This window comes from Copidosoma floridanum, unplaced genomic scaffold (assembly GCF_036245765.1).
Source record: "Copidosoma floridanum isolate Cflo_tuat_1 unplaced genomic scaffold, Cflo_Japanese_pri ptg000013l, whole genome shotgun sequence".
NCBI lineage: Eukaryota > Metazoa > Arthropoda > Insecta > Hymenoptera > Encyrtidae > Copidosoma > Copidosoma floridanum.
The window spans coordinates 20071273-20096138 of NW_028321890.1; the positions used below are offsets into that span (position 1 = coordinate 20071273).

Genomic DNA, 24866 nt, shown 5'->3' on the forward strand with positions numbered 1-24866 from the left:
GGCTCAAAGTATTAATCAACCATGGGTTGTATAAAAATAATGTTACCCTCCTCATTTATTTCACATGTATTGCATTTTCTTAATATCTGTTCCACTTTTTTTGCGGATTTGATCATATATAGAGTAATTCCATTTACTTCGTGCTGTTCGTGTATACTTAGGTAGTGTACTTACGTGCAAATTCAACTTCGCTTCAAAAATATAAGCAATTGTTATCGCAATTGTCATATCGTCATATGTCATGAATCGTACATGATGTATGTATGCATACCACCTATATATTATATATACACACACACAATGTATGAATGTGTGTACTGTAACAAAGTAATAATCGACGAGTTGGCCTTGGCAACAGCGTACTGTTGCGATTTATAAGTACTCGTCTCACCAAGATGCCAGTGTAAACTACGGAGTGGTTTTTCTCTTGTTGCCCTTGTTGGTATACGGAAAGACGCGTAGAGACGCCATTTTTCTGTACTTTGTATTGATCATAATTTATAAGAGAACAAAGAGAAACAAAGCTGGTTGTTGATTGTTCGTGCAGGTGAGTTTTTTTGTCATCGACATTTTTCCGACTTTAAGTATATACCGAAATATTAATTTTTGCAGTTTTGAAATCACCCATTTTTTTTTTTTTTTTCTCAATTTCCTTATACAAGCAAATATTCTCATTTTCTTGGTTATTTACAAAAACAAGTAACATATGAAAACTGATAATAAAAAATACCGTAGAGTCCAGATTTGAGATTATGATAATGTTTATCTTCTTAGAAATTATTATTTTATAAAATTTTTCTGTGAAGCTAAAAGTTACAATTATGTTTTATTTCATCATTAAGTATAACTACAGTAAGTCCTCTTCTTCAAAAATAAGTAATGATTCAAAGAAATTTTTATCAGTTTTACTTAAAAATGGTTATGTTGCAATTAATCATAGTGTGTAGCAGTTAAAATCAGTTCTTATTTGTTTCTTAACTTTCCATGATGTTATTCCCGACGAAAATAATAAAAAAATAACTCACAAGATTAATATAACCATAAAAAAATATCACAGCTCAATTACAGCTGAATGCGAGTCGAAATGGACCTGAACGTGCCTGCTCGTTTTGATCCAAAGAAAAATCAAGTAGCAAAAGATTGGAAGGTATGGAAGAAACAATTCTTGACTTATCTGAGGCTGTCGGTTGGTTATACAACTCTGTCCGAGGAAAAAAAAGCCTACTTGCTCCAAAATTTGATGGGCCCGAAAGCAGTGGAAGCTATGGAAAATATGACCTTTGAAAATCCGCACGACAGAGAAGACATGAATATTTTACTCTCAAAGTTTGACGAAGTTTTCGATCCTCTCCCCAATGAGATAGAAGAACGCTACAAGTTTTTTTCCAGGAGGATTGATAGAAATGAAACGATCGATAATTACGTCAAGGATTTACAAGTATGATAATTTTTAACATATGTGTATGTGTTAATAATAATAGTGTGATTCAGTAGAATTGTTAATTTTTTATTAAATCTTTTGTTTATGTGGTATAAGCAGAATTATATTTATCATCAATTATTATTGTTACAGAAACTGGCGGACAAATGCAACTTTGGGAACCAAAAAGAAAAATTCATTATTGACATGCTCATTCGTACAATGGACAAGCATTTGCGACAGATGACTTTCAACAAGGAGGGCATACGTTTGGAAGATATGATTGAAAGTATCAAGCAGGACACTGTGAACAACATGAGAATGAAAAAGTTATCAGAAAACATGACCAAAGATTTTAAATTGAACAAAAAAAAAGATGCAAACGTCGAGAAAAATGCTTCAGATGAAGTTAAGTCATGTCCAAGATGTAATGTCAGACACCAGCCAGGGCCATGTCAAGTCAAAGACAATAGTAATGAGCAAACAAAGCGTATATGCATCAAGTGTGGAACCAATCATCCCTACAAACAGTGTCCAGCATTTCATAACACGTGCTGTAAATGCCACGAGAAAGGACACTCTGCAGCTCAATGTGAAATACTAAAAGCAGCAAGAAACAAAAAACGTTTGTCAAACGAGCAAAGCCATGCCCGCAGCTCTTCTCACAATCGAAAGGGGATTTCCCATTCGTCGTTAGCCCCGTCAGAACAAATGAGCAGACCTACCCATTTAAGTCATGGCTATTCCAATGCAACTCCAGCTCCTTCCAATGACGCTCCTCCAAGCTATTTTCAATCTGAGGCTGAAACAAGAAATCGCTTGTACCCATCATTGGTAGATCCTCAAAATGATCGTAGAGTCTATCATCAAGCTTCTTACTGTCAATCATGTAAAAACAATCCTCTTGTGACCTGTTTTGTTTGCAAACGCTCAAGTACCAACGTTGGAAGAGCAAATGTAAGTTATATTGTTACACATTTACTTATAACTTCGAAATCTTTATTTTTTAGACTAGTTCACGACTCATGACAGAATAATTCTCAATGTATGGCAATTTATCTTTCAAAGAAGAATACGTTATAGTCCAATTTTTTTAATAGGTAGTAAAGGAGGAAAGTTTCAAAAAAGTGGAACGTACTTATGTAAGTCCATCGTCAACAAAAGCAACAAATGAAAAACGTTGTTCAAACGAACAAAGCATTACCGGCAGCTCTTCCCAAGCTTCTTACTGTCAATCATGTAAAAACAATCCTCTTGTGACCTGTTTTGTTTGCAAACGCTCAAGTACCAACGTTGGAAGAGCAAATGTAAGTTATATTGTTACACATTTACTTATAACTTCGAAATCTTCATTTTTTAGATTAGTTCACGACTCGTGACAGAATAATTCTCAATGTGTGGCAATTTATCTTTCAAAGACAAATACGTTATAGTACAATTTTTTTAATAGGTAGTAAAGGAGGAAAGTTTCAAAAAAGTGGAACGTACTTATGTAAGTCCATCGTCAACAAAAGCAACAAATAAAAAACGTTGTTCAAACGAACAAAGCATTGCCGGCAGCTCTTCCCAAGCTTCTTACTGTCAATCATGTAAAAACAATCCTCTTGTGACCTGTTTTGTTTGCAAACGCTCAAGTACCAACGTTGGAAGAGCAAATGTAAGTTATATTGTTACACATTTACTTATAACTTCGAAATCTTTATTTTTTAGATTAGTTCACGACTCGTGACAGAATAATTCTCAATGTGTGACAATTTATCTTTCAAAGACAAATACGTTATAGTACAATTTTTTTAATAGGTAGTAAAGGAGGAAAGTTTCAAAAAAGTGGAACGTACTTATGTAAGTCCATCGTCAACAAAAGCAACAAATGAAAAACGTTGTTCAAACGATCAAAGCATTGCCGGCAGCTCTTCCCAAGCTTCTTACTGTCAATCATGTAAAAACAATCCTCTTGCGACCTGTTTTGTTTGCAAACGCTCAAGTACCAACGTTGGAAGAGCAAATGTAAGTTATATTGTTACACATTTACTTATAACTTCGAAATTTTTATTTTTACCGTAACTGTCATGAAAAAGCTACGATTAGTTCACGACTCGTGACAAAATAACTTTCAATGCGTATCGCAAATTACCTTTCGAAGACGAGTGGGTCATAGTCTAATATTGTTAACAGGTGTTAGGCGAAGAAAGTTTCGTTAAAGTGGAACGTACCTATATAAGTCAATACCATTCACCAGCACCAGCACCAGCACAAACATCACAGATAAAAAATCAACCATATCTACCGAGTTATGGGTCATATAATAATACAAAAAAGAAGAACGATGCCTGCTGTATTTCTTAAATATTACAAAATAATTTTATTGTTTTAAAAAAATGTATCAATACAACTGAAGATTAATTCTTAATAACATTACAGTAAATCGCGTTTTTACTTTGAAATAATCATTTAAATGTTACTCAACTTTCTACTTAAGGTTTAGATGACAATGTATTTTTTTGTATTTACTGTGTAATTTTTTTCTTTCTTAAAAATCACATTTTGTAACAGTAGCAGTAAATAACCAGTACTAAATAAAAGTTTTTAATGAAATAACGTAAAGTAACATTATTTTTTAATCCTAAATTTACAAAGGCTAGATAAGTTTATTATCAACGAAAACTAAAAGTTAACTTGCAATAATCATACATCCTTTGGATTATGAAAATGCTTAAATTGCTTTGCAATTAAATTGAAGAACCCAATTTTTTCTGTAAAAAAATCAAATTTTAATTTTAATTCGTAGTAACTTAATAATTGTAGAATATTTATAGTTTGCAAAGAACAATAGGTAGTAAAAAAAAATTAAAAAAGTAGCAATCAATAAAAACATTAAATGCAGCTTTTGCAATAAGTTGTGTGATTTTTTTAAATGCAGTTGGCACCACGAAGTAAGTTAATGCATAGGTCCTGGCCAAGCAGGAGCCGTAGCCCCATCGATTTCCGTCGCCAGCGCGTTACCCCTTACAATTCGATGTTGTTCCCCACCAACAGTTGCCCCGCATTCAATGCATCTTCCACGTTGCATTGCTCCCCCGCACTCGCCAATCGCGTAAAAATGCCCATTGGGACACTTGAACCAGTGACCCTTTGAAAGACCTATGGCTTTCACAATCATTTCTCGTTCTATTGTAATGCTTGTTCGACTCAATGAATTACAAAGGCCTGTAATTTCTTTTTCTAGTAAAGGAGTAAATCTTCGACTGATACATAACTTATTCATCATTAGATCCATGTCACTATGATTGAACAAAATTTTGTAATTATTTTCTTTGGTGAGAACAATTCCATACTCGGAATATAAATTGTATATTTGAACCTAAAAAAAAAAAAAAAAAGATCAATAAAGAATGCAGAATCATGGTATAGTACATGAGTAGTGGAGAGAAAATTTTATTTATTAAGTTCGAAGAGTCTTTTATTCACAAAAGCATGGCGAGTTTTCTTAAATTCATCATAACGAGATTTGATACAATCTCGACAAGTACTCGGCATGTAAAGGATAAGGACTAAAATTAGTGAGCGTCAAATACAAAAATCATCGTACCATCAAATGAAGACGTCTCAGTTCCAATTGTACATCTTCCAGGCGTTGCTTCGACATTTGAAGCTTTAGTGGAAGTGATTCCGTCAGTAATAATATTTGTTTGTTTATGAACTCATAAGTGGCGTTAGAATTTATTCTGAGAGACTCTAACACCGAAGTTATTTCAGCTATTATGTCTATGATGTTGACAATGACATTTATTTCAATATAACTCAAATTTTGCTTCCTTTTGTTTCTCACGGTGCTTCCTAGTTCCCGCAACTTTTTACAGTAGTTTTTTAAAACAGGAAAAACTAAAATTCAGAGAATAGTTTCAAAAAATTGTAATCAAACTCATCATCTTACGAAAAAAGAACGTACCTTCCAAAATATTCTTGTTTTTTATGGTGTTGATGGTTTCAAGACACTTTTTTTGCTTTGTAATTAAATCGTTACTATTGTTGGAAAAGTTTTTCTCTTTGACAGCTGCCAAATCCATCAAATTCCTCTTTATCTGATTCATGATTCTCGTGCAATTGGTGATGGGAGTTTTGCACTTGGGACAAGTTGGAGTCTTGATTTCCACTGCTTCATCGGACTGCGTAGAAACTTGGATCCATCTAAGAAGCCCTTCGCTCTCTATGCAGTGCTTGCATTCAGGTAACAACACGAACCTACAAAAATACACACCCAACTCGCATTAGGTGACTATATTGTAATTGTAAAGGTTGCATCGAGTTACCTAGCGCCCTCATCTTCTTCGTTGCCGAAAAATGTCTCGGTCAGTTCCTCCTTGTCGCAAATTCGACACAAAGGAGGACACGGTTCACCACAGAAGCCGACACACGCATGCTTGCACGCCAACATCTTGGTACAAATTTCGTTGCAAGGTTCGATGTCGCACAACTCGTGACAAGCTTTCGTGCACTTTTGATGCTCACATTTCCGGTCACACGGCTGCTGGCACGGGACACATGGTTCCCCGCATTTTTTGTTACACTTGCTGTGACGGCACTCCAATTGACATTTCTTTGTACACGGCTGACACTCTTTGTTGCAAAGTATCTCGCACCTGAAAAAAATTCAATCAACTTCGTACATGTGCAGCGATGGAAATTGAGGCAAAGTTTAATAAATTTCAATTATTACCTGTGCCCGCATATGAATACGTTTCTACAAGGTTCCTCACAAGGGGAGTGAAAACGTCCCTGTAAACAGTTCCCACAAGTGCCGCTGCACTTATGTTCGCAGGCAAGTTGAATACCACAAGGTTCCGTACAGTACTTCAATAGTGCTTCGGACTTGGAAACTGGTGGGATAAGAAAACCATTTGGTTGGCGAATGTGAGATGTAATTGATTTTTAAACTTAAAAATAATATGGTACGTACAAGTATTGCGCAAGTAACATGGCACTGAAGATACGTGTCCGCAAAGACCTGGTTCCGGTAGTTTGACCAAAGCTTCACATTTCGTGGTACATGGATCTTTGCACTTTTTGACGCATTTATGACCACACGGTAATATTTTGGGGCACTTTTCTTTGCACTTGCCGGGTGTTGCTTCCTCGCAACACTTCACTGTTACAACGTGTCCACATGGACTCTTTTTTTTTACCTTTTAACAAAATCATTGCCATTAATTGAGTTTGATTTATATAATCAAAATGTACCCGCAAGCTAAATGCAATTAAATTAAAATGTATTGATTTTGAACTTACTTTTTCTGAACAATTCCCACACTCTTCGGAACATGGTAATTTACATTTATGGTCACAGGGTAACATACGTTGACAAGGACGCTCGCAAAAGAGATTTTCTACGATAGTGCAACACTCGATTCTTGGATAGAAATGTCCACACGAGCGTTTTTTGGAAACGGGCACATTACACGGTTCACATTTTTCGTAACACCTCTTTCGACAGGTATGATTTTGAGTGCAATCAATATTTTTCTTGACACAATTTTTAGTGCATTGATACTAAAAAATCATCGTATAACCATAGCATAGGGTGAGAAAGAATATTTTTACGAAAAGCATTTATTCGATGAGTGTACCTCGAGGTGGTCGGGATCCGAGCGAGCGTGGCAAATTCCCACGCAAGAGTGTCCACAAGACAAACGAATTTCACAACCATGAGTACATTTGCACAAGTCGATGGAAAGGTGGCAAGGTTTGGTGGACTTGTGCTTGCATTCAGGGAAAGTTATTTCCACCTGTGGAGACGTAATTACAAGAAATTGTTTTGCAAAATCAACCGGCACAAAATTAACGAACTTAAAATGTTTCATGCATCTGCTCAATACACATAATTTACTCTTCGATGGTAGTCGTATTTAAGCTTACTATAAAATATAGATAAAGTAAAGTTGTTTGATAATCATATGCACTATATACGTACATCGACTGGACAGAGATAAGTTTTTGGATCAACGGAACATGGGATTTCAACGACGTGTCCACACTTGAGCAGTTGTGATTCTTTAACTTGACAAGGTTGGCACTCCTGCCAACACTGCAAAGGACACGGATGCCGATATCTGAATGCAGAACATCTTTTTACGCAATTTTCTCTGCAGCGGTAGTTGGCGTGTTCTCTGTCCAAAATGTGGCACACGCTTTTGCAATAATGACCGCACTGCAGCAATAAATCACATTTCTTCGAACAACCACCCTCGGGACACTTTTGGAAGTCATCCGCCGATTTTACCTGAATCAAAAATACCACAAACGTGCATTTCAATCATTCAAATTAAAGTGTGTACTGATAAAATATACCACACCTCCACACGTTCGCCGGTGTGCAACTGACATCTCAGTTTGAACGAATCACCAATAGCGTCATCTTCTTCCAAAACTTTCTTTATTTTCGGCCAAATGTTGTTTTTGACAACGAGATCCCTCATGTTGCCCATGACATAGAGACCATACTTGGCACGTGATAAAGCGACGCAAACCCTGTTCTCCTCCTTCAAAAAGCCAACGTTTCCCGCTCCGTTGTTGCGCACCAAGGACAAAAGGATGATTTTGTTTTCCTCCCCTTGGTAATTGTCAACCGTTGTTATGCGTATTTGTTTCGCAAGAGCGTGATTTTTGACTTCCTAAATGGTAAAAATATATTATTATCAACATTTAATGCTTCTGTCGTGTATGTCGCAAACGTTCCTCGATGAGTCCATCGAAACTTACTCGCATAAACGTGAACAACTGTCCAGTGTACGTGCAAAGGATGGTGATCTCGGATGGCTGGTAACCCTGGAACAGCAAGTATTTGGCAAACGCGAGGAAAAACTTCACTTCGTGCTCGTTTTTCCAGCTTTCCTCGTTATTGTGACTCTCCTCGGGCCACGAATGATTGAGGAAGAAAACGTTCTTCTCCACGCCCTTGACGTCAGGGTAACAACCGACCGACCGGTGATCGTAGAGTTTGGCGTATATCGACGGGGTGATCAGCTTCGAGATTTCCGGTCGCATTCGGTGCTGGTAGGCCAACTGAAGACACTCGCCTCTGATGTTGACCATACGCTCGAACAACGACACGTTCAAGTTGTACTTGACACCTAGCTCGTACACGGAGGCCTTGGGACGAAGCTGCTTGTGGTCGCCGATCAAAATAACGTGTTGGCAGTGTTTGGTTATCGAACAGACCACGTGTGCTTCCAGAATCTCCGCTGCTTCTTCCACCAAAACTTGAAAATTCGAAAAGTACGTAATTGTATTAATGTTGTTTCACCAGCTTGGGATTTGTTTTTACGATTTGTACGTTCGACATTACCTATCGGCGCTCGAAGAGTTCGCAGCGACGACTGCAGTCTTGCAGCAAGTGTCGTTGTAAGTCCGACTATCTCGTGTTCTTTCATGACTTCCGTGTCAAGCAGCTGTTTGATCTCTTGTAGTTCTGCATCTTTTTTACGGTGATCCGCCTCCAATTGGAACAAAGTTTCCGACGTTTTCTCGTAACTGGCGTTGACCCACCTCCAATACTGATCCCAACGGGGATTGGGAGAACGCCCAGCCAATTGATTTGTTATTGGATGCCGTTTTAATTCTTGCTGCAACATTTTTATTTTTTCATCACTTTTATGATACGTGTGTGTGTGTGTGTGTATTTATAATAAATAACAGTAAATTAAATTACACATATCGACGCTCGCCTTTCCATGATGGTGAAACGATCATCTTCCAATTTTTGAAGGGCATCGCGTGCAATCGTCACATTTTTATCTCTTCTTACTTTCTGTAAACACTCATTTATACCTTGAAGCTGCTCATCCAGAATATCCAAAGGGCTCACAGTTTTGTGGGAATCAACGTTTAAATTTGAAAAATCGTGCAGCAAATCAGCGTCAGTGTATTTATTTTCGTCCACTTCCTCGTCTTCCTCATCTTTGATGTCGAAAGCATATTCGAAATCTTTATCGGATTGTTTGTTCGCGGATTTCGGAAGAAACTGAGACACATCAATTTCCATGAGCCAACTGTGAAAATGCGTACTGGTTTTGAATGTGTTCAAAAGAGCTTCGTCGCCACAACTGGAAAGACATTCGATGGGTACGAGAACGTTGGGCGTTTTTAGGTACTTGATGTGCAAACGCAGGTTTTGTATTTTTTGCAAGATATCTCTCAGTTCGCCTTTCGTTTTATAAAACAACGCATTTGAAACGCTTTTTTTCGCAACCGTCCTGCGTCTTTCCATCAGCGTATATGGTTTCAAGACTTCACTTTTTGATCTGCTTCCAACACGAAGAATGGATTGGGTGCACCGTTGGTGCAAGATTCCTTCCAAAAATTGATCCAGGGCGTGGTTGGTCAGGCAAACAACCACGATTGGCCCATACTTTTTCCAGTAGTCTTTGTTCTCCAACAATGCACGGACTATTTCCAAGGCGAGAAAAGTTTTTCCCGTTCCAGGAGGCCCTTGGATCATCGCAAACTCCTCCGTCAATGCGCTTCGGAATGCTCTGCGTTGAGACTCATTCATACCTAATGCACTAGCAGATGGCCATTTCACGTTTTGACGGCCCACAGGTAAAAGGATACTATTTTTAAAAGTTTGCATGGATACCCCTCTGAGGTAACGAGGCAATTGAGTATCAATTTGTGCTTTGACAAAGTAGGGCTCCATCGGAAAATTGTCACTATTAATATTTTTCATGGCTGTCAAAACTTCCAAATACGGCTCAAAGTATATTTTTGACTCCAGCAGGACAAACACGGAGTTGTACATGTCCGGAGTGATGATAGATTCTGTACAAGGCATTATTGTGACGTATCCTCTCTCCAGATCCTTATTTTCGCGATTCAAGACAGTGGCGAACAGCACTGATTCAAAGTTATTCCTGCTAAGGAGCAACAACGAGCCAAACATGAGCCGCTTCGAGCGCCGCCAATCAACGTTTTTTATGTTTCCAAAAAATAACTGTACGCCAACGTCGTTCTCTTTGTTTTCGAAGGCTATTAATTTTACGTTCTTGTAAATGCGAAAGTCCGAGTTTTTGTATTTTTTGTCGCCTACCAAAAATTCTTGTATACCACTGCGCAAGGGGCTGACAAAGTCTTCTCGCAAAAGACGGAACTGAACGTCCAGGTAATGCTCAACCGAATCGTAGGCTTTTTCGACGATGCACTTTCGCAAAAATGGTTTATCGTCGAACAAATCCTCCATCGTTGGTATGACGCTCAAATTTCTGAAATCATCGGGTGGTTCGCCAACATCCACATCCGTCACTCCAAGTTTGTTCGCTACGTCTTTTTGTCTCATCGTCTCAATGTTTTCTTCCATATCTTTGAGAATGCCGGAAAATTTGGTCTTTATGTCGTCGCTAATCTTGTAGTTCTGATTTAATTCAATCATTGGAATAATCTTTTCGATTTTTTGCAGTAGAGGGACCAATTTGTCGCACGCCGTGCGAGGAATGAAATCATTAACTTTTTTAAAAAACTCAAGAAGTTCACTCCAAAACCTGAGCATAAAAATAAATACGTATACTTTGACGTTTGTTACACAAATATATATATATATTTTTTTTTTTCAGTACAGACCCGTTCTCATTTTGGTGATACAACTGATTGTCTATCATGTCCCGATCACTCTCCAAAGTTAATTTCATTAGAAAATGTTCTAATATTTTCAAAAAGTTGGTCGAGCAAGCCTTGCTGAGAATTCTTGTCACGAGCTCTGTGAAATTTGCTTCGCACACTTTCAACAAGACCCTAACAGTTAGTACAACAACATCAGGCCTCATTTCGGTACTTAAAAAGTCCCGAAAATCAGTTTCCCTCTGACTCAGTATTCCCATAATATCTTCATTGGACATCAAGTTTAATTGGTTCATGCGAGTGAAGTGAAAGTAAGGTATATTCTTGTTTTTATTGATGTTTCTGTCATCCCCACATTTTTGATTGCTATAAAAATAATGTATACCTCATTCTCTTGTATAGCAAGATAATAATGAGTAAGTAATAATTGATTGGTTCAACGAAAATCAATGAAAATCAAAGATAAATGGTAAATATTTGTTTTTTTAATTAAATAAAATTATTCAATTATAATTGCAAGATTGATCAAAATGTACTTGTTAAAATTAATATTTTGCCGTCTTGGATTGCCTCTTGATCCTGAATTTTGATTTCTTCGAGGATTTCTCCAGTTCCTGTTATTGCGAGCTGTGAAATTAATGGTTTTTAATTTTAAAAGAATAATGTCATTGTTGTGCGTAATGAACTGACTAGACATTTCATTAAAAAAATTATTCAACAATGTACTGGCAATAAAGATTAATTTATGCAATTTGAAGTATACTGTGTAAAAAAACAGTGCAAATAACGTAGGTTTTACGTAACGTGTAACAGATTTTGCTTATATGTATTAGTTTTGTAACGAAATATGTGTAAATAGAAATACGGCTACATTTATCGCGTGTTGTATGTTAGCAAAAAATTAAAAGTACATATACATCCTCGTAATTATATACTTATATATGTGAGGAAATCCACAAAAAATATTCCGTTCTTGTATCCGATTTTTATAAATAAAAATTTTTTTCAGACACACCTTCGAGATAGAGCATTTTACTCGTAATGTCCTGATGTGCTGTGAGGAAAAAATTTTGAACGTGTGTCCCAGTGGAGGTGACATAGCTATTCTAAAATTCACGTGCTATTATTATATCTATACATACCATTTATATAGATATAATTTTAACATGTAAATCACGGAAAAAGAGTGTCACCACCACTGAAACCCGTGCTCATGACTTTTTCCTTGTAGTAGATGACATTGTGAGAAAAATAAGCCCCATATCGAGGGTATGCCTCCAAATATTTTGTTATTAAAAAATGGGGGACAAAACGGGACATTTTTTGTGGATTTCGTCATATACTTACCACAGTAGTCAAAATAATGACAATTCTGTACATTACGATTTATTTATCTTTAGAAGTTTTTTTAAGGTGAAAAGTAATAATGTATGTGTAGGCACCTACTGCAGCCTTTTAGGATTTTTTTCTCCTTTTATCGCATTTGAAAAATTTATATAATAAAATGATTTTCATTATTGTAAAATAAACTAGTTTATACTGTCAGCAAGTATAATTTTATCGTGTCTATAGGATCAAATTGGCTAAAAATACACTGTTATCTTTATTTACTAGTTTTCGTCATTTTTGGCTGATGTATAAGTATAGATAAAAGTAAACATTAAATCATTAAGTTTAAGAGGTACTTATGCCGATAACGAAAAATCATGTACTTTTGTACTTAATAATTATTACGTGTGCGTGGAAGACTATATATCACAGCGTCGTGACGTCTCCCCAACGGGGAGTCCCCGTTAAAAATAATACGGTGTGACGTCACCCTGTGATGTGATAGTCTTCCACGCACACGTCGAATATGGTATCAGAATTGTATCTTATGGTCCGAACGTGCTTCTTTTTTGCAAGCTGTAAGCTGTAATGTACCTACTATACGTACATGTGTACTTGGTGCGTAAAATAAATCATTACTGGCTGTAAAATTCATATTTTTGAATACCATTGCTGTCTCTTGTACAAACATATAAGTACTACAGTTTAGATATACTCGTATGTTAGGCTGCGTATACATGGAGTCTTGAACTTCCAGGACCAGCCCATAAGCCCGTGTGAGTGCGAGTGAGAAGCAAGAACATATTACTCTCTTTCTGTGATAATTATTTTTAATAATAATTATTTTTCAATTCGCAAACTATTATTTAAAATGGCTCTAACGTTAGAATTCGAAAAATGAGTCATATTGCTGTATGAAAAATATAGCGCTCCTGATTGCATAAATACATATATGGAGCTCTTTTGCCTCTGCTTTTGTAGTACCGTTTCAGTTATGTATAATAAAATTGTGTAACATATTATATCTACCTTGTGGGACTGGTGGGTCCTGATGATTTTTTCTCTTATGACCGTCCATGATTTTGGACGGTGTTTCATCAACAGCAAAAAAAATGTTGTATACCTGTATGACGATGCAACAGGTATATCCCAAAACTGTTAAACAACACGTTAATGTATGCACGTAACCGCGAACATTCGTATTTTTTTCATGAGAAGCTTTTCATTAAATTTTACACAACGTCGCTATCAACTTAGCGGTTCGCGGTCTGTCGCTGAATCCGTGTTCGACTGGACAATGACTCAGCCGGCGTGTAACTTCTATAGAGTATCTACGTTCACCAGCGTTCACCCTGGGCCAGGGCTGCCATGCTCTCTCTCTCTTTTTCTCGTACCGCACATGTAAAAAATCACTAGAATTCACAGCGAATAAGTTGGCAAGGCAGATAATCGAATCGAACAATCGACAGCTCACTCCCCACAGTCCGATCTGCTCACTGTAAATGATCCCTAAAGTGCCCTCCTGTACATGGGGTCAAGTGCCATCATAAGCCCGTGCGAGTAGGTGTTTATAAACTTTTTAATTACAAATAAAAGCGCGTGCATACACAGAGAGTATGCCGTGCATTTATACATACGCGGGCAATATCACTGAAACTTTATTATTTAACATCATCTGTGAAGACGATGAATTTTGATTTTTTTCACATTAAAACCTTTACTCTTCAACGTAGAACAAGCAAAAAGTGCATTGCGATGTTACAAGGTGGATAAAAGACGCTTAATATCCCGTTGGTACTTATACCAACGATTTCTCACGGTACTTTCGAAGTTTTTTTTTTTTCATATTGACATGTACTTAATTATTCTTTACAATCACAAAAAATTCACCATTAATTACTGTCTTGTTGCATAAAGTTTTTGTATTTTTGTAATTAGAAGAATCATAATATTTGCTGTACAATAGATATAATTATGCATGTGCTCTTTTTGTTGTTGAAGAGATAAAAAAATAATTTTATTACAGAGTTATCAAGTATTGGATAATTTTGTTCATACAAACGACGCAATGGTTAATTACTTTAAAATACAATGTACGCTGATTTACTTGTAAGATATTTTATTTTGATCACGTTATTTTTATTCGATAAATAAAGCACGAATTGATAGATAGATAACAGGCAAAGCAATAAAAAGGTTAACACTTAAACGAATAATAAAAATTAAATACTACACATATTAAAATCACACACAAATTTACTAGAGAATTTGGTTAACGAATAAAAATGTATGATCGCTAATATCAAATTAGAGCATACACGAAACACATTTTCATAAAACTAACAAACCACTTCAAGTGTAAGACAATTAGGACATTAACCACAAATTTTATTTACATTCCAAACATCTTCCATACCCTGGTGTTGTTACTACGTAAAAGTGCCCTTTGGGACACTCGAACCAGTGACCTTGTACAAGACCTACGTCCTTTAAAATAACTTTTCGTTCAATTAACAGATTGTTTTCGTTTGGATGTAATCTTTTTACTCTCGTTATAATTTCATTTTCCATCTTTTTAGAGAATCTTTCGGCACTGGTTAAATCATGGATTAAAATTTCCTGTTCTACATTTTCCATAAATGAAACTAATCGGTTCTTAGTATCGTTAAAAATCTTTTTTACTTTTACCTGGAAAAAATAGGGAAAAGTTTTTGAATTTAAAAAAAAATCATAGAGTTATTCTCATAGTGTGTTTCAAACAAAACTAATTTACCATTAGATGTAAACGCCTCAGTTCCAGTTGTACATCCTCTAATCTTTGTTTCGATAATTGCAACGTAATCGGCACAGATGTGGTCAACAGTTTGATTTGATTTTCAATAAATTTGTTGTTACTGGCATTTTTCAGTAACTTCAAAGTGAAGGTCATCTCGACCAATACGTCCAAGATGTTTTTGAAGGCGCTAATCTCGTAATAACTGGAAACTGGATTCCTTCGATTTTTCAGTGCCTTTCCTTGTTTCTCCAAACGTTCGAATATACTTTTCAAATGTGCACAACCTAAAGATAAAAATTATCTTTCAAAAACAGCAAACAAAAAACTTCAATGGTTTATGATTTATCAAACGGAAAAACTTTTTCCACGTCAATTACCCATTACAACGGTATCGTTCAGCATAGTACTAGCGACAGCAAGGTACTCTTGTCTCTTCGAATCCGCTTCCTTTCTATTGTTGAAAAATATTTTTTTCCTCAACAGCACAAGGCTGGACAGATCCTCTTTGGTTTGGTTCATCAACCTCATGCAGTTTTTTATCGGTACCTCACATTTGGGGCAACACTTCGCTTGGATGGGCCGATCTCGCGTACCTGTGCTGGTTACCGATTTTAAAAGTCTTTCGCTTTCAATGCAATGCTGGCAGTCTGGCAGTAGTATGAACCTGATGTTGAGATCAAAGTATACAATTCAGATTTTTTTTTTTTTCAACGTAACAGTATTTTCAGTAAGACGCACGTTATATGTTAAATAATAAACATATTTTTTCAAAATGATTCCTTAAAAAATATGTATTATACCTGGCGTCATCGTAATCTTCAGTGCCCAATAGATCTTCGGACAAGATATTTTTGTTGCAAATTCGGCACAAAGGGGGACAAAGTTCCCCGCAAAATCCAATACACGGATGCCCGCACTTTAATGTTCGTTCGCAAGGTTCATCGCACGGCTCAATATCACATGGTTCGTTGCAAAGTCTCGTGCAACGCTGGTGTCGACATCCGTATTGGCATAATTTCTGTGAAAGATATTACCATTTTTTTTGTTGTACCTTTGGTTGTAATTTTTTTTTTTTTTTTTTTTTTATATGTATATTAAATAAATTATACAACAAGTGCATGTTTGAAAAATTGTTAATTACCAGACATGGTTTACAAGGATCTCCACAATGTTTGTTGCACTGATGATGCGGACACTTTGCATCACAACGCTCAGTGCACAAGCCACAATCTACATCGCAAGACTTCTTACATCTAAAAAATTTGTCACATTTGCGGTGAAAATGAATTTTATCTTGAAAATTGTGAGGAAAAAGAAAAATTCCTACTTGTGTCCACAAATAAACTTTGTTCGGCAAGGCTGCTTACAGGGAACGTGTACTCGACCCTGAAGACATCCACCACAGCTGCCCTTGCACACGTGCCCACAAGCAAGTTGAACATTACAAGGTTCTTTGCAGTACTTTGTTATGTTCGGTGACTTTGAAGCTAAATTGGTAAAGTTATTTATAAATAATAGTTCATTTAATCGACATGAATATTTTTTACATGTAAAGCTGGCAAATTAATTTTTTGACTTGCGTCAAATGCTTTTTTATGGATTATTTTCAATAAAACAACTATTAGCCATTAAAATAAGCTATAATTATAGTTATAAAAATCTTAGTAACTCGAATAGCTGTATAATTTATGATAATGTATCTATAAAAATATCTTTAATTTGCAGATTATTTTTATACTGCATCAGAAAATTACTAACGTATTTGGAAATGATTTTTTTTTTTTTTTTAATGTGTATCAGGTCATCGACGATAAAAACTGACTGTAATTTGTATGAAAATTTTTTTACACATTTTCATAGCTAATAATTTTTGACTGAGTAATTGGGCTTATTCAATTTACGTACTTAGCAAGTGGCAAGGCGCTGAAAAAATGTGACCACAAAGTGCAGGTTCGTTTAGCTCGACCATAATGTTACATGCACTGGTGCAAGTATCCTTACATTTTTTGCCACAAACATGTCCACACGGCAATACTTTAGAGCATTTTCCGGGGCATTTAGATGGTGACGCTTTTTGGCTGCATTCCACTCTCAACGTGTGGCCACAGGAGCTCTTTTTTTCAACCTGCCAAATTTATACGTACAATTCAGGTTTGGACAATCAAAAATATACGTCAAACAAATTTTCTTCCCAAAAGAACATCACTACGTAACTAATGATGATTGATAATATTCCGATAGTGAAAATTGCCAAAGCTTAAATTAAAGACTAAAGATAAAAAAAAAAAATGAAAAAATTATAAACTGGTGACAACTGTTATAAATTATAATTGATGTATAGATATTTGAAATTATTTTACTCACGGCCACCGCGCAGCTCTTGGTGCAGACTTCATTACACTTATTCTGACACTTGTGTCCACAAGTAAGCTTAAGCAGGCAAGGCCTCACGCAAGGCTCGTCTTCTATTATTTTGGAACATTGCATAAAATCATAACGATGCCCGCAAGAGCGCAACTTGCTCACTAGAACGGAACACGGTCTGCAATCTTCGAAACAACGATTTTGACACGTGTGATCACTTTGACAACCGAAACTTTTTTTCGTGCAGCTTTGGAAACACGCGAACTAAAAATAACGGAAAAATTTTCCAGTTTAGCAATATTTTACAATTTTTCCAATCTAAAAAAAAAAAATCATATTTCACCTGAAGGTGTTTATCGTGGCTACATCGTTGACCGCACGTATGACCACAACTTAGGACGCTTTCGCAATAGTGCGTACATTCGCAATCTTTGATTGATTCATGGCATGGTTTTCGCACGCGATGATTGCAATAGGGCAAAGTGACGCTTACCTTGAATATTAAAAAAAATTAAATTAAAAAATATTTTGCACATGTGGTAGTACGAAACACTCACAATGACGGGACATTTGAAGCGTTTGAGCTCCTCGTAGCAGGGTACATCCACAGTGTGTCCACACGGCAATGACTGCGGGATTTTAACTTTGCACGGATTGCAGCCTTCCCAACACTTTAAGAGGCATTGGTGACCTTTCGGACACTTTTCCTCGCAATTTTTCAAGCATTTGTATTCCTCGTGCTCTCGATCCAATATGTGGCAAACAGAGACGCATGAGTGCCCGCACATCAACTCTACGCCGCATATTTTTGAACACCCACCTCTTGGGCACTGTTTGAAATCGTCAGCTGTTTTCATCTGCAAAAAATACATGAAGTTGGGGTCTGGTAGTTGTAAATTTTCAAGTCGATTCAACCAAAAGTTCCGTTACTTTGAAAACTTGATCAGAATGGACTTGGCATTTCACTATCAAACCATCGCCTATAGCTTCGTCCTCCTCCAACACTCGGTTTATCTTTGGCCAAATGTTGTTTTTGACAACGAGATCCCTCATGTTGCCCATGACATAGAGACCATACTTGGCACGTGATAAAGCGACGCAAACCCTGTTCTCCTCCTTCAAAAAGCCAACGTTTCCCGCTCCGTTGTTGCGCACCAAGGACAAAAGGATGATCTTGTTCTCCTCCCCTTGGAAGTTGTCGACCGTTGTTATATTCACTTTATGGAGTAATTGATGATTGCGAACCTCCTGTGGATATGAGTCGTAATTTTTAGAGATTTTACTACTGCAAAACGAAAAAGGGCTGGGTCGAGATGAAAAATTTGACGTCATGGTACGACTAACGAATACACTTATTACGGCAAAGGACGCGAGAGGGGACATTTGGATAAGGAACTTGTACAATAGTAGGTTTGTTCGTCTTTGCGTATTTTGACGTCAAATCACAATCAGACCCCACTGGATTTGTGCAACGGAAATCTAGCTTGCTGACAAAAGTTGGTCATCCGAAATTCAGTTGGAAATTAATATAATAATTGCTCAAATCTACATCAACAACCGATTAATAGAAGAAAAATTGATTTTCCAGTAAGATGGATTTATGTGCTACGAATCGGGTACTGCATATCGTTCCCTTAAAAAATTAATATGGCCAGATTCAACTCACTTTCTTAAAAGTAAACAATTGCCCGGAGTACGTGCAAAGTATCGTGATTTCCGAAGATTCGTAGCCTTGCAGTATCAGATATTTGGCAAAAGCCAACAGGTACTTCGCTTCGTGCAAGTTCATCCAAGTGTCGTCGTTGTAGGATTGTTCGCTGTTCTCGTGGTCGATGAAAAAAACATTCCTCACCACGCCTTTGACATTCGGAAAATCCTGAACCACTTTGTGGTTGTACAGAGTCGTGTATATCGACGGGGTGATCAGCTTCGAGATTTCCGGTCGCATTCGGTGCTGGTAGGCCAACTGCAGACACTCGCCTCTGATGTTGACCATACGCTCGAACAACGACACGTTCAGGTTGTATCTGATGCCCAGTTCGTACACGGAGGCCTTGGGGCGGAGCTGCTTGTGGTCGCCGATCAAAATAACGTGTTGACACTCCTTGGTTATCGAACAGACCACGTGAGCTTCAAGTATTTCCGCTGCTTCTTCGACGATGACTGCATGGAAAAGTGAGTTTCTTGGTGTTGGAGTTTGTCATGTTCAATTATAAATCAAATTTTACCAATGGGAGCGCTGAGGGTGCGCAAGGACTCTTGTAGTTTGGCAGCGCAGGACGTGGTCAAACCGATGACATCGTGTTTTTTCAGCACTTCCAAATTAGCGCACTCCCTGTACTTATTGAGTTGCGATTTCTTCTGACGACACTGGTCCTCTAATTGAAGTACTTTCTTCTCCAGGTATTCGTAGCTGAACTTAACTCTTTCCCAATACTTCTCCCAGTGATCGTACCTCGAGGGTTGGCGGGAATCATTCAACAGCGGGTGGTTATTAAACTCCTCCTGCAACAACCAATGAACCATGTTGTAACGCACATCGACATCGATTGATAATATGCACAGGTATATTCCTCACCTTTAACATAAATTTTGTATCCGTCAATATTTCAAGGTGGTACTGCAACACTCCAACTTCATTGTACACGAAATAATCGAGGTCATAGGCGTCGGATGCCACGAGAGTGTCGATTCTGTCCTGAAGAAACCTTATCTGAATATCGAGCAATCCCATGACGTTCGTCGACTCGACGTGATAAAAATTGATCGTCTCGTAATCAAAGGCGATGTCGTCGTCGGTGTAGGCGTTCAGTTCCTCCTCCAGATCCCTCTCGACCAAGTAATCGTAAAATTCGTCACCGGTTTCTTGTTCGTTATCGTACGCGAGATCGTTTTGTATGCTGTTGCCCAAGTTGATGTCGAACCCGGTCAACTCGTAAATGAGTTCGGCGTCGGAGCCACCGCACTTACCCGTCGGGAAGAGACAGGCCAGGGGCACGATGATATTTGGGGTGGTCAGGTATTTCAGCAGCAGCCGGTACCTCTTTATCTCAGCCAGGATTCCTTCGAATTCCTTCTTGACGGTGAACATGGCCTTGCCGAAACTGCTCTTGATGCCCAAAGCCTCGCGCCTCTTCATCAGCGTGTAATTCACCAGGATTTCGCTCTTCGACCGGCTCCCCACGCGTACCACGCTGTTGGTGTACTTGAGTATTTCCTCCAAAAACTGGTCCAGGGCGTGGTTGGTCAGGCAAACGACCACAATGGGCCCGTGTTCCCTCCAATTGTCTTTGTTCTCCAGCAAAACGCGGACTATCTGCAAAGCCAAAAACGTTTTCCCAGTGCCGGGGGGACCCTGTACAATCGCAAATTCCTGGGTTATGGCGCTCTTGAATGCTTTATACTGCGACTCGTCCATATCCAATTGTTTGGCGGTCGGCCACGCTCCACCGGCCGGTCCGACCGGCAACTTGTGGCTCTCTTTGTAGGTTAGGGTCACTCCGTACCGCATCAGGTAGCGAGGGAGCTCGGGCTTGATTTGCGCCCTGATCAGGTAATCCTCCATGGGAAACGTCTCGTCGCGTATGTTCTGCATGGCAGTGAGCACTTGGAAGTACGGCTCGAAGAATATCTTCGACTCCAGGACGACAAAGGTCGACTTGAGGAGGTCTGGCGTGATTTTGGAACCATGGCAGGGCTCGATGAGGATGTGACCCCGGGAAAGCATACCTAGATCGCAGCCCGTCACCGTGGCAAAGAGGACCGTCTGGAAGTTGTCTCGACTGAGCAACAGGAGACTTCCGAACATGAACCGTTTCGAGTTGCTCCAGTCCACGTTCTTGATGTTGCCGAAGGCGAGCTTGTTGCCAATGTGGTTGTTTCTTATGTCCAGGGACATCAGTTTGGCCTGCCGATAAATCCGCAGGTCACTGTTTCGGTGGCCCCCGTTTGCGTTTTTGTTCAAGTACTCGTACAGGCCGTTGCGAAGTGGTATGAGGAAGTCCTCGCGCAGCAGCCGGAACTGAACGTCCAGGTAATGCTCGATCGAGTCGTAAGCGTCTTTGGTCATGCACGCACGGAAGAAGGGATTCTCGTCGTGGAGGTCGTCCAGAGTCGGTACGACGCTCAGCATCCGAAAGTTCTCGGGTGGCTGGTCCTCCTCTACCACCAGCCTCGACCTGGACGCGCCCTTGGTGGACTTCGATCCTCGGATCTTTTGCATTTCCTGGTCCAAGTGTTTCACAACGTTCGACGACTTTTCCTTGATTTTCGGGTCGATTTTGTAGCTTTGGCTCGCTTCCAAGATCTTCATGACCTGGACGGCCCGCTGAGCGATGGGGATCAGTTTGTTACACGCCATGCGAGGTATGAGCTCGATTGTTTTCGCGAACAAATCACTGACGTTGTTCCAGAACCTGAAAATATCATTATTGCATTACTTTCTTGGCATGATTTTCACCTGATTTCCACTTTATTGTAAACTGACAGCCACTTGGTGAAATTGTCTATTATATAATGTATATGACGCTATATATTTTCAGATTTTAGGTAATTTTTAAACGTGCACAAACAAACCTATCCTTGTTCTTGTGGTAGACCACGTTGTTGATTTTGTCCCCAGGGGTCTCGCAAGATAGTTTCATCAAAAAGTTCTCCAAATTTTTCAAAAAGTTGTCCGAGCACACTTGGCTCAATACGCGCGTGATGATTTCCGTGAAATTGGCTCGGCAGACTCTCGTCAGAATTTCCATCGTTAGCACGAGAGTGTCCGAGCTCATGTCGTTGTTGATCAATTTCTCGAATTCGGCTTCCTTTTGAACTACCACCGACATAATTTCGTCGCTGCTCAGTGACATCAACTCCAGCAAACGTGTGAGTTGAAAAAATGATCTGTCCTTTGAGCTTTTTTGCAGGGCCCGACTGTAATTTGGATGGAACTTTTGCGTGCTGTGGGAGACGAATCGTACGAATTTATGTCTGACATCATCAAATAATCTTTATGTTTGTATATTGTTATTTTTGTGTTTATAATTTGTTAATAAGTTGAAAGAAATGGACTGATATCTTTTACATGTGCCACGGCAAACATTTATTAAATAAAATAAAATTTGATTTTTAATATCATCAACAAAATGTATGAAAAGTTTGACAGTTTCTTGGCAATTTGAAAATATTTTTAAACTCATATTCAACACCTAGTTGTAGAATTACGTTTCATTTTTACAGTAGAAACAACTTTTTTTTTTTTTTTTTTTTTTTGTTACAAAATTTGTGCTTTTTATCAATCTTTTATGACGTTGTTATGTATAATTGCCAATGACGTACATTATCCTGGGAAATTTAAATTGAAAATAAATTTCTTACAAATAAATAATACTAAGACAAAGACGTAGAAGAAAATATAATACTTTTGCAGTTATAAGTATTATTTTACCAAAACCAAAGAAAAAATCTTACTTGTTCATATTAAATTTCCTTTGCTGGTTGTTACTTGATACTACTGTATCGCGCGTCAACATCGTTTTCTTGTTATCTCTCAAAATTTCTTTCTCCACATCTCTCCAATCATTATGACCCAGCATTTCTAAAGAAAAAGTAAGAAACGTTTTTTTTTTTAAACTTCTAATGCCGACTAAAGTTCTACAAAAATAAATAAAAAATTGGTTCTAACGTTACACCGATTTATAAAGATTCATTGATACTTATGCACACATTGCTCTACACTCGAGGAAAAAAATTTGTCCACCGTATAAATAAAAGCGCTTACTAAGCTATCAAGTGGCTGGTATGCGATAGTACAGTATTACACACGAAGGTTGACGAAAACATGATACATTATGTATACGACACAATTGTACCTCGGCTCGCTTGTCTGTAAGTATTATGCGCATTTTTGCCAACAGTGCAATTACAAAGGGGCGGAGGGGGGTACAAATCAAACAAGGTATTCGTCGAATAAAAGTTAGAAAGAAAGTTTTCATTGTTTTATTTATAGTGACATGTAAAAGCAATTGTAACGATTCTATAAACTGAAAAAAAAATTTCCTAAAATCAAGAAAGTATTTACCGTAGAATGGTTCGGAAAAAAACAATTTCTTAAAATATGAGACAACATTTTGTTACATTACATGAATTTTTATTTGCAGCTGTTTCGGTAAATTTATATTTTCATGACACTAAGAAACTGTTTTTTCTTCAGAGTCCAAATAAGCAGCTAAACTCCGCGCTGTCGAGCACTTTTTTTTACCTTAAAATGGACTAAACTCGACCGACTTTAAATTATCCTAGGTCTATTTATGCCAAAGGCCAAACAATGATTTTTCGGTACATTTGTTCTGTTCTTCACTTTCGCGTGTCGTTGGATTCACGTACATTGTGACGTTATTGTCGGAAAAACAACAGAGTTTAGATAATCGATAAAACAAGACCAAAAAATTTCCGGCTCGAGGAATATTTATTTTACTGAAAAAGATACGACGTAAACTTTTCCATGGAATTTCCGTGTTGCACATTACACATACGCGCACCCATCAGTTTATCAAACGCGATACATCGGTACAGTACAACAGTGCCATTTTTTTGAGGTTGTAAGCTTTTGGTTTTTGTACGGTTTTCTTGAAATCTAGAAAAATTTAATCGTACAGAATTATATTGACATCAATCCAACTCAAAGTGTAAAAGGTAAATAATTCACACCACCTACACAATATGCAGTTGAACTATTGACAAACAAAATGGACAATAGTCCCTTGCAGCTTGACTTAGAAATGACAAAAAAAAAAAAAAAAAAAAAAAAAAAAAAAGTCAACGTTAGACCTCACATATTAAATGTAAAGTCGCAGAAAAGTGTTTTGCACGTACGTTTGCTCGATTTGTCCTTAGATCTTGGTGTGCCCATGTCGATCGATGCCCCCGTCAAGGGTCCGAGTAAGCGAGGCAGGCGCGAAGACGGCAAATCGACGACTACTTTTATTGCGGACAATCGCGAGTCGGTTGTTGTCAGGTACTTTTCACTGAAGAAAAAGAAAGATAGAAGAGAAAGAAAAACAATAGAGAGAGAAAAGGTTGACGTCAGCAACTTTGAAATACAGCGGCGAGTAAGTGAGAGGGGGGAAGCTGAACCGAGGAATAACAAAAGACGGACGGGAAAATGTATAATACCTATATGAAGGTTATTGAGTATCGTAAGGACACCATACCAGATTATTCAGAATCGCTTTTGAAACGATTTGCGATACATTTTTTTTCCCCTCACTGTTCCCATTACCAATGCTCTTCGTTAAAAAATTCAAAAATACTTATATATTTTTTAATAGAACAAACATAAAAATTTAGATGTGATTTCATCGAGTGCTTTGACTTTTTTTACTT

At 37.8% G+C, this 24866-nt stretch overlaps 3 protein-coding genes across 4 annotated transcripts; 1 reads left to right on the forward strand and 2 right to left on the reverse strand.

Moving 5' to 3' along the window:
• Positions 1-327: 327 nt before the first annotated feature.
• LOC106645060 (uncharacterized) lies at positions 328-4004 on the forward strand. Of its 2 annotated transcripts, none has more exons than XM_089591578.1 (7): positions 328-547; positions 1058-1438; positions 1574-2377; positions 2521-2727; positions 2871-3077; positions 3221-3427; positions 3596-4004. In XM_089591578.1, the coding sequence occupies exons 2-7, from the start codon at positions 1073-1075 to the stop codon at positions 3764-3766; spliced, it is 1962 nt and encodes a 653-aa protein (XP_089447704.1). In that variant the 5' UTR covers positions 328-547; positions 1058-1072; the 3' UTR covers positions 3767-4004. The 2 variants fall into 2 exon arrangements, with proteins under 2 accessions (XP_089447704.1, XP_089447705.1); XM_089591579.1 differs by having other exon boundaries at positions 1069-1438.
• Positions 4005-4309: 305 nt separating this feature from the next.
• Positions 4310-13435, reverse strand: LOC106645050 (NFX1-type zinc finger-containing protein 1-like). Its single transcript, XM_089590738.1, has 16 exons — positions 13385-13435; positions 11563-11653; positions 11030-11392; positions 9126-10950; positions 8763-9039; positions 8177-8676; positions 7771-8088; positions 7389-7697; positions 7045-7203; positions 6707-6967; positions 6378-6603; positions 6138-6297; positions 5731-6060; positions 5370-5662; positions 5010-5299; positions 4310-4781 (listed from the first exon to the last, which is right to left on the reverse strand). The coding sequence occupies exons 1-16, from the start codon at positions 13431-13433 to the stop codon at positions 4359-4361; spliced, it is 5874 nt and encodes a 1957-aa protein (XP_089446864.1). The 5' UTR covers positions 13434-13435; the 3' UTR covers positions 4310-4358.
• A 1011-nt stretch (positions 13436-14446) lies between these two features.
• LOC106645063 (NFX1-type zinc finger-containing protein 1-like) lies at positions 14447-24460 on the reverse strand. Its single transcript, XM_089591386.1, has 17 exons — positions 24357-24460; positions 22953-23079; positions 22071-22442; positions 20074-21910; positions 19724-20000; positions 19162-19658; positions 18426-18743; positions 18053-18352; positions 17839-17988; positions 17496-17759; positions 17037-17256; positions 16459-16618; positions 16273-16384; positions 15932-16149; positions 15509-15795; positions 15129-15415; positions 14447-15043 (listed from the first exon to the last, which is right to left on the reverse strand). The coding sequence occupies exons 1-17, from the start codon at positions 24391-24393 to the stop codon at positions 14744-14746; spliced, it is 5763 nt and encodes a 1920-aa protein (XP_089447512.1). The 5' UTR covers positions 24394-24460; the 3' UTR covers positions 14447-14743.
• Between the last annotated feature and the right edge of the window lie 406 nt (positions 24461-24866).

Excerpts from the sequence above, each read along its gene's own strand:
- LOC106645060 (XM_089591578.1), top strand. The coding sequence starts at position 1,073 with ATGCGAGTCGAAATGGACCTGAACGTGCCTGCTCGTTTTGATCCAAAG. Across the intron at positions 1,439-1,573 it reads ATTACGTCAAGGATTTACAA|AAACTGGCGGACAAATGCAA; the intron begins GTATGATAATTT and ends TTATTGTTACAG. Across the intron at positions 3,428-3,595 it reads CCAACGTTGGAAGAGCAAAT|GTGTTAGGCGAAGAAAGTTT; the intron begins GTAAGTTATATT and ends TATTGTTAACAG.
- LOC106645050 (XM_089590738.1), bottom strand. The coding sequence starts at position 13,433 with ATGGACGGTCATAAGAGAAAAAATCATCAGGACCCACCAGTCCCACAA. Across the intron at positions 11,654-13,384 it reads GGACCCACCAGTCCCACAAG|CTCGCAATAACAGGAACTGG; the intron begins GTAGATATAATA and ends TTAATTTCACAG. Across the intron at positions 6,061-6,137 it reads GTATTCATATGCGGGCACAG|GTGCGAGATACTTTGCAACA; the intron begins GTAATAATTGAA and ends AATTTTTTTCAG.
- LOC106645063 (XM_089591386.1), bottom strand. The coding sequence starts at position 24,393 with ATGGGCACACCAAGATCTAAGGACAAATCGAGCAAAC. Across the intron at positions 21,911-22,070 it reads TACCACAAGAACAAGGATAG|GTTCTGGAACAACGTCAGTG; the intron begins GTTTGTTTGTGC and ends TGATATTTTCAG. Across the intron at positions 19,659-19,723 it reads CACCCTCAGCGCTCCCATTG|TCATCGTCGAAGAAGCAGCG; the intron begins GTAAAATTTGAT and ends TTTTCCATGCAG.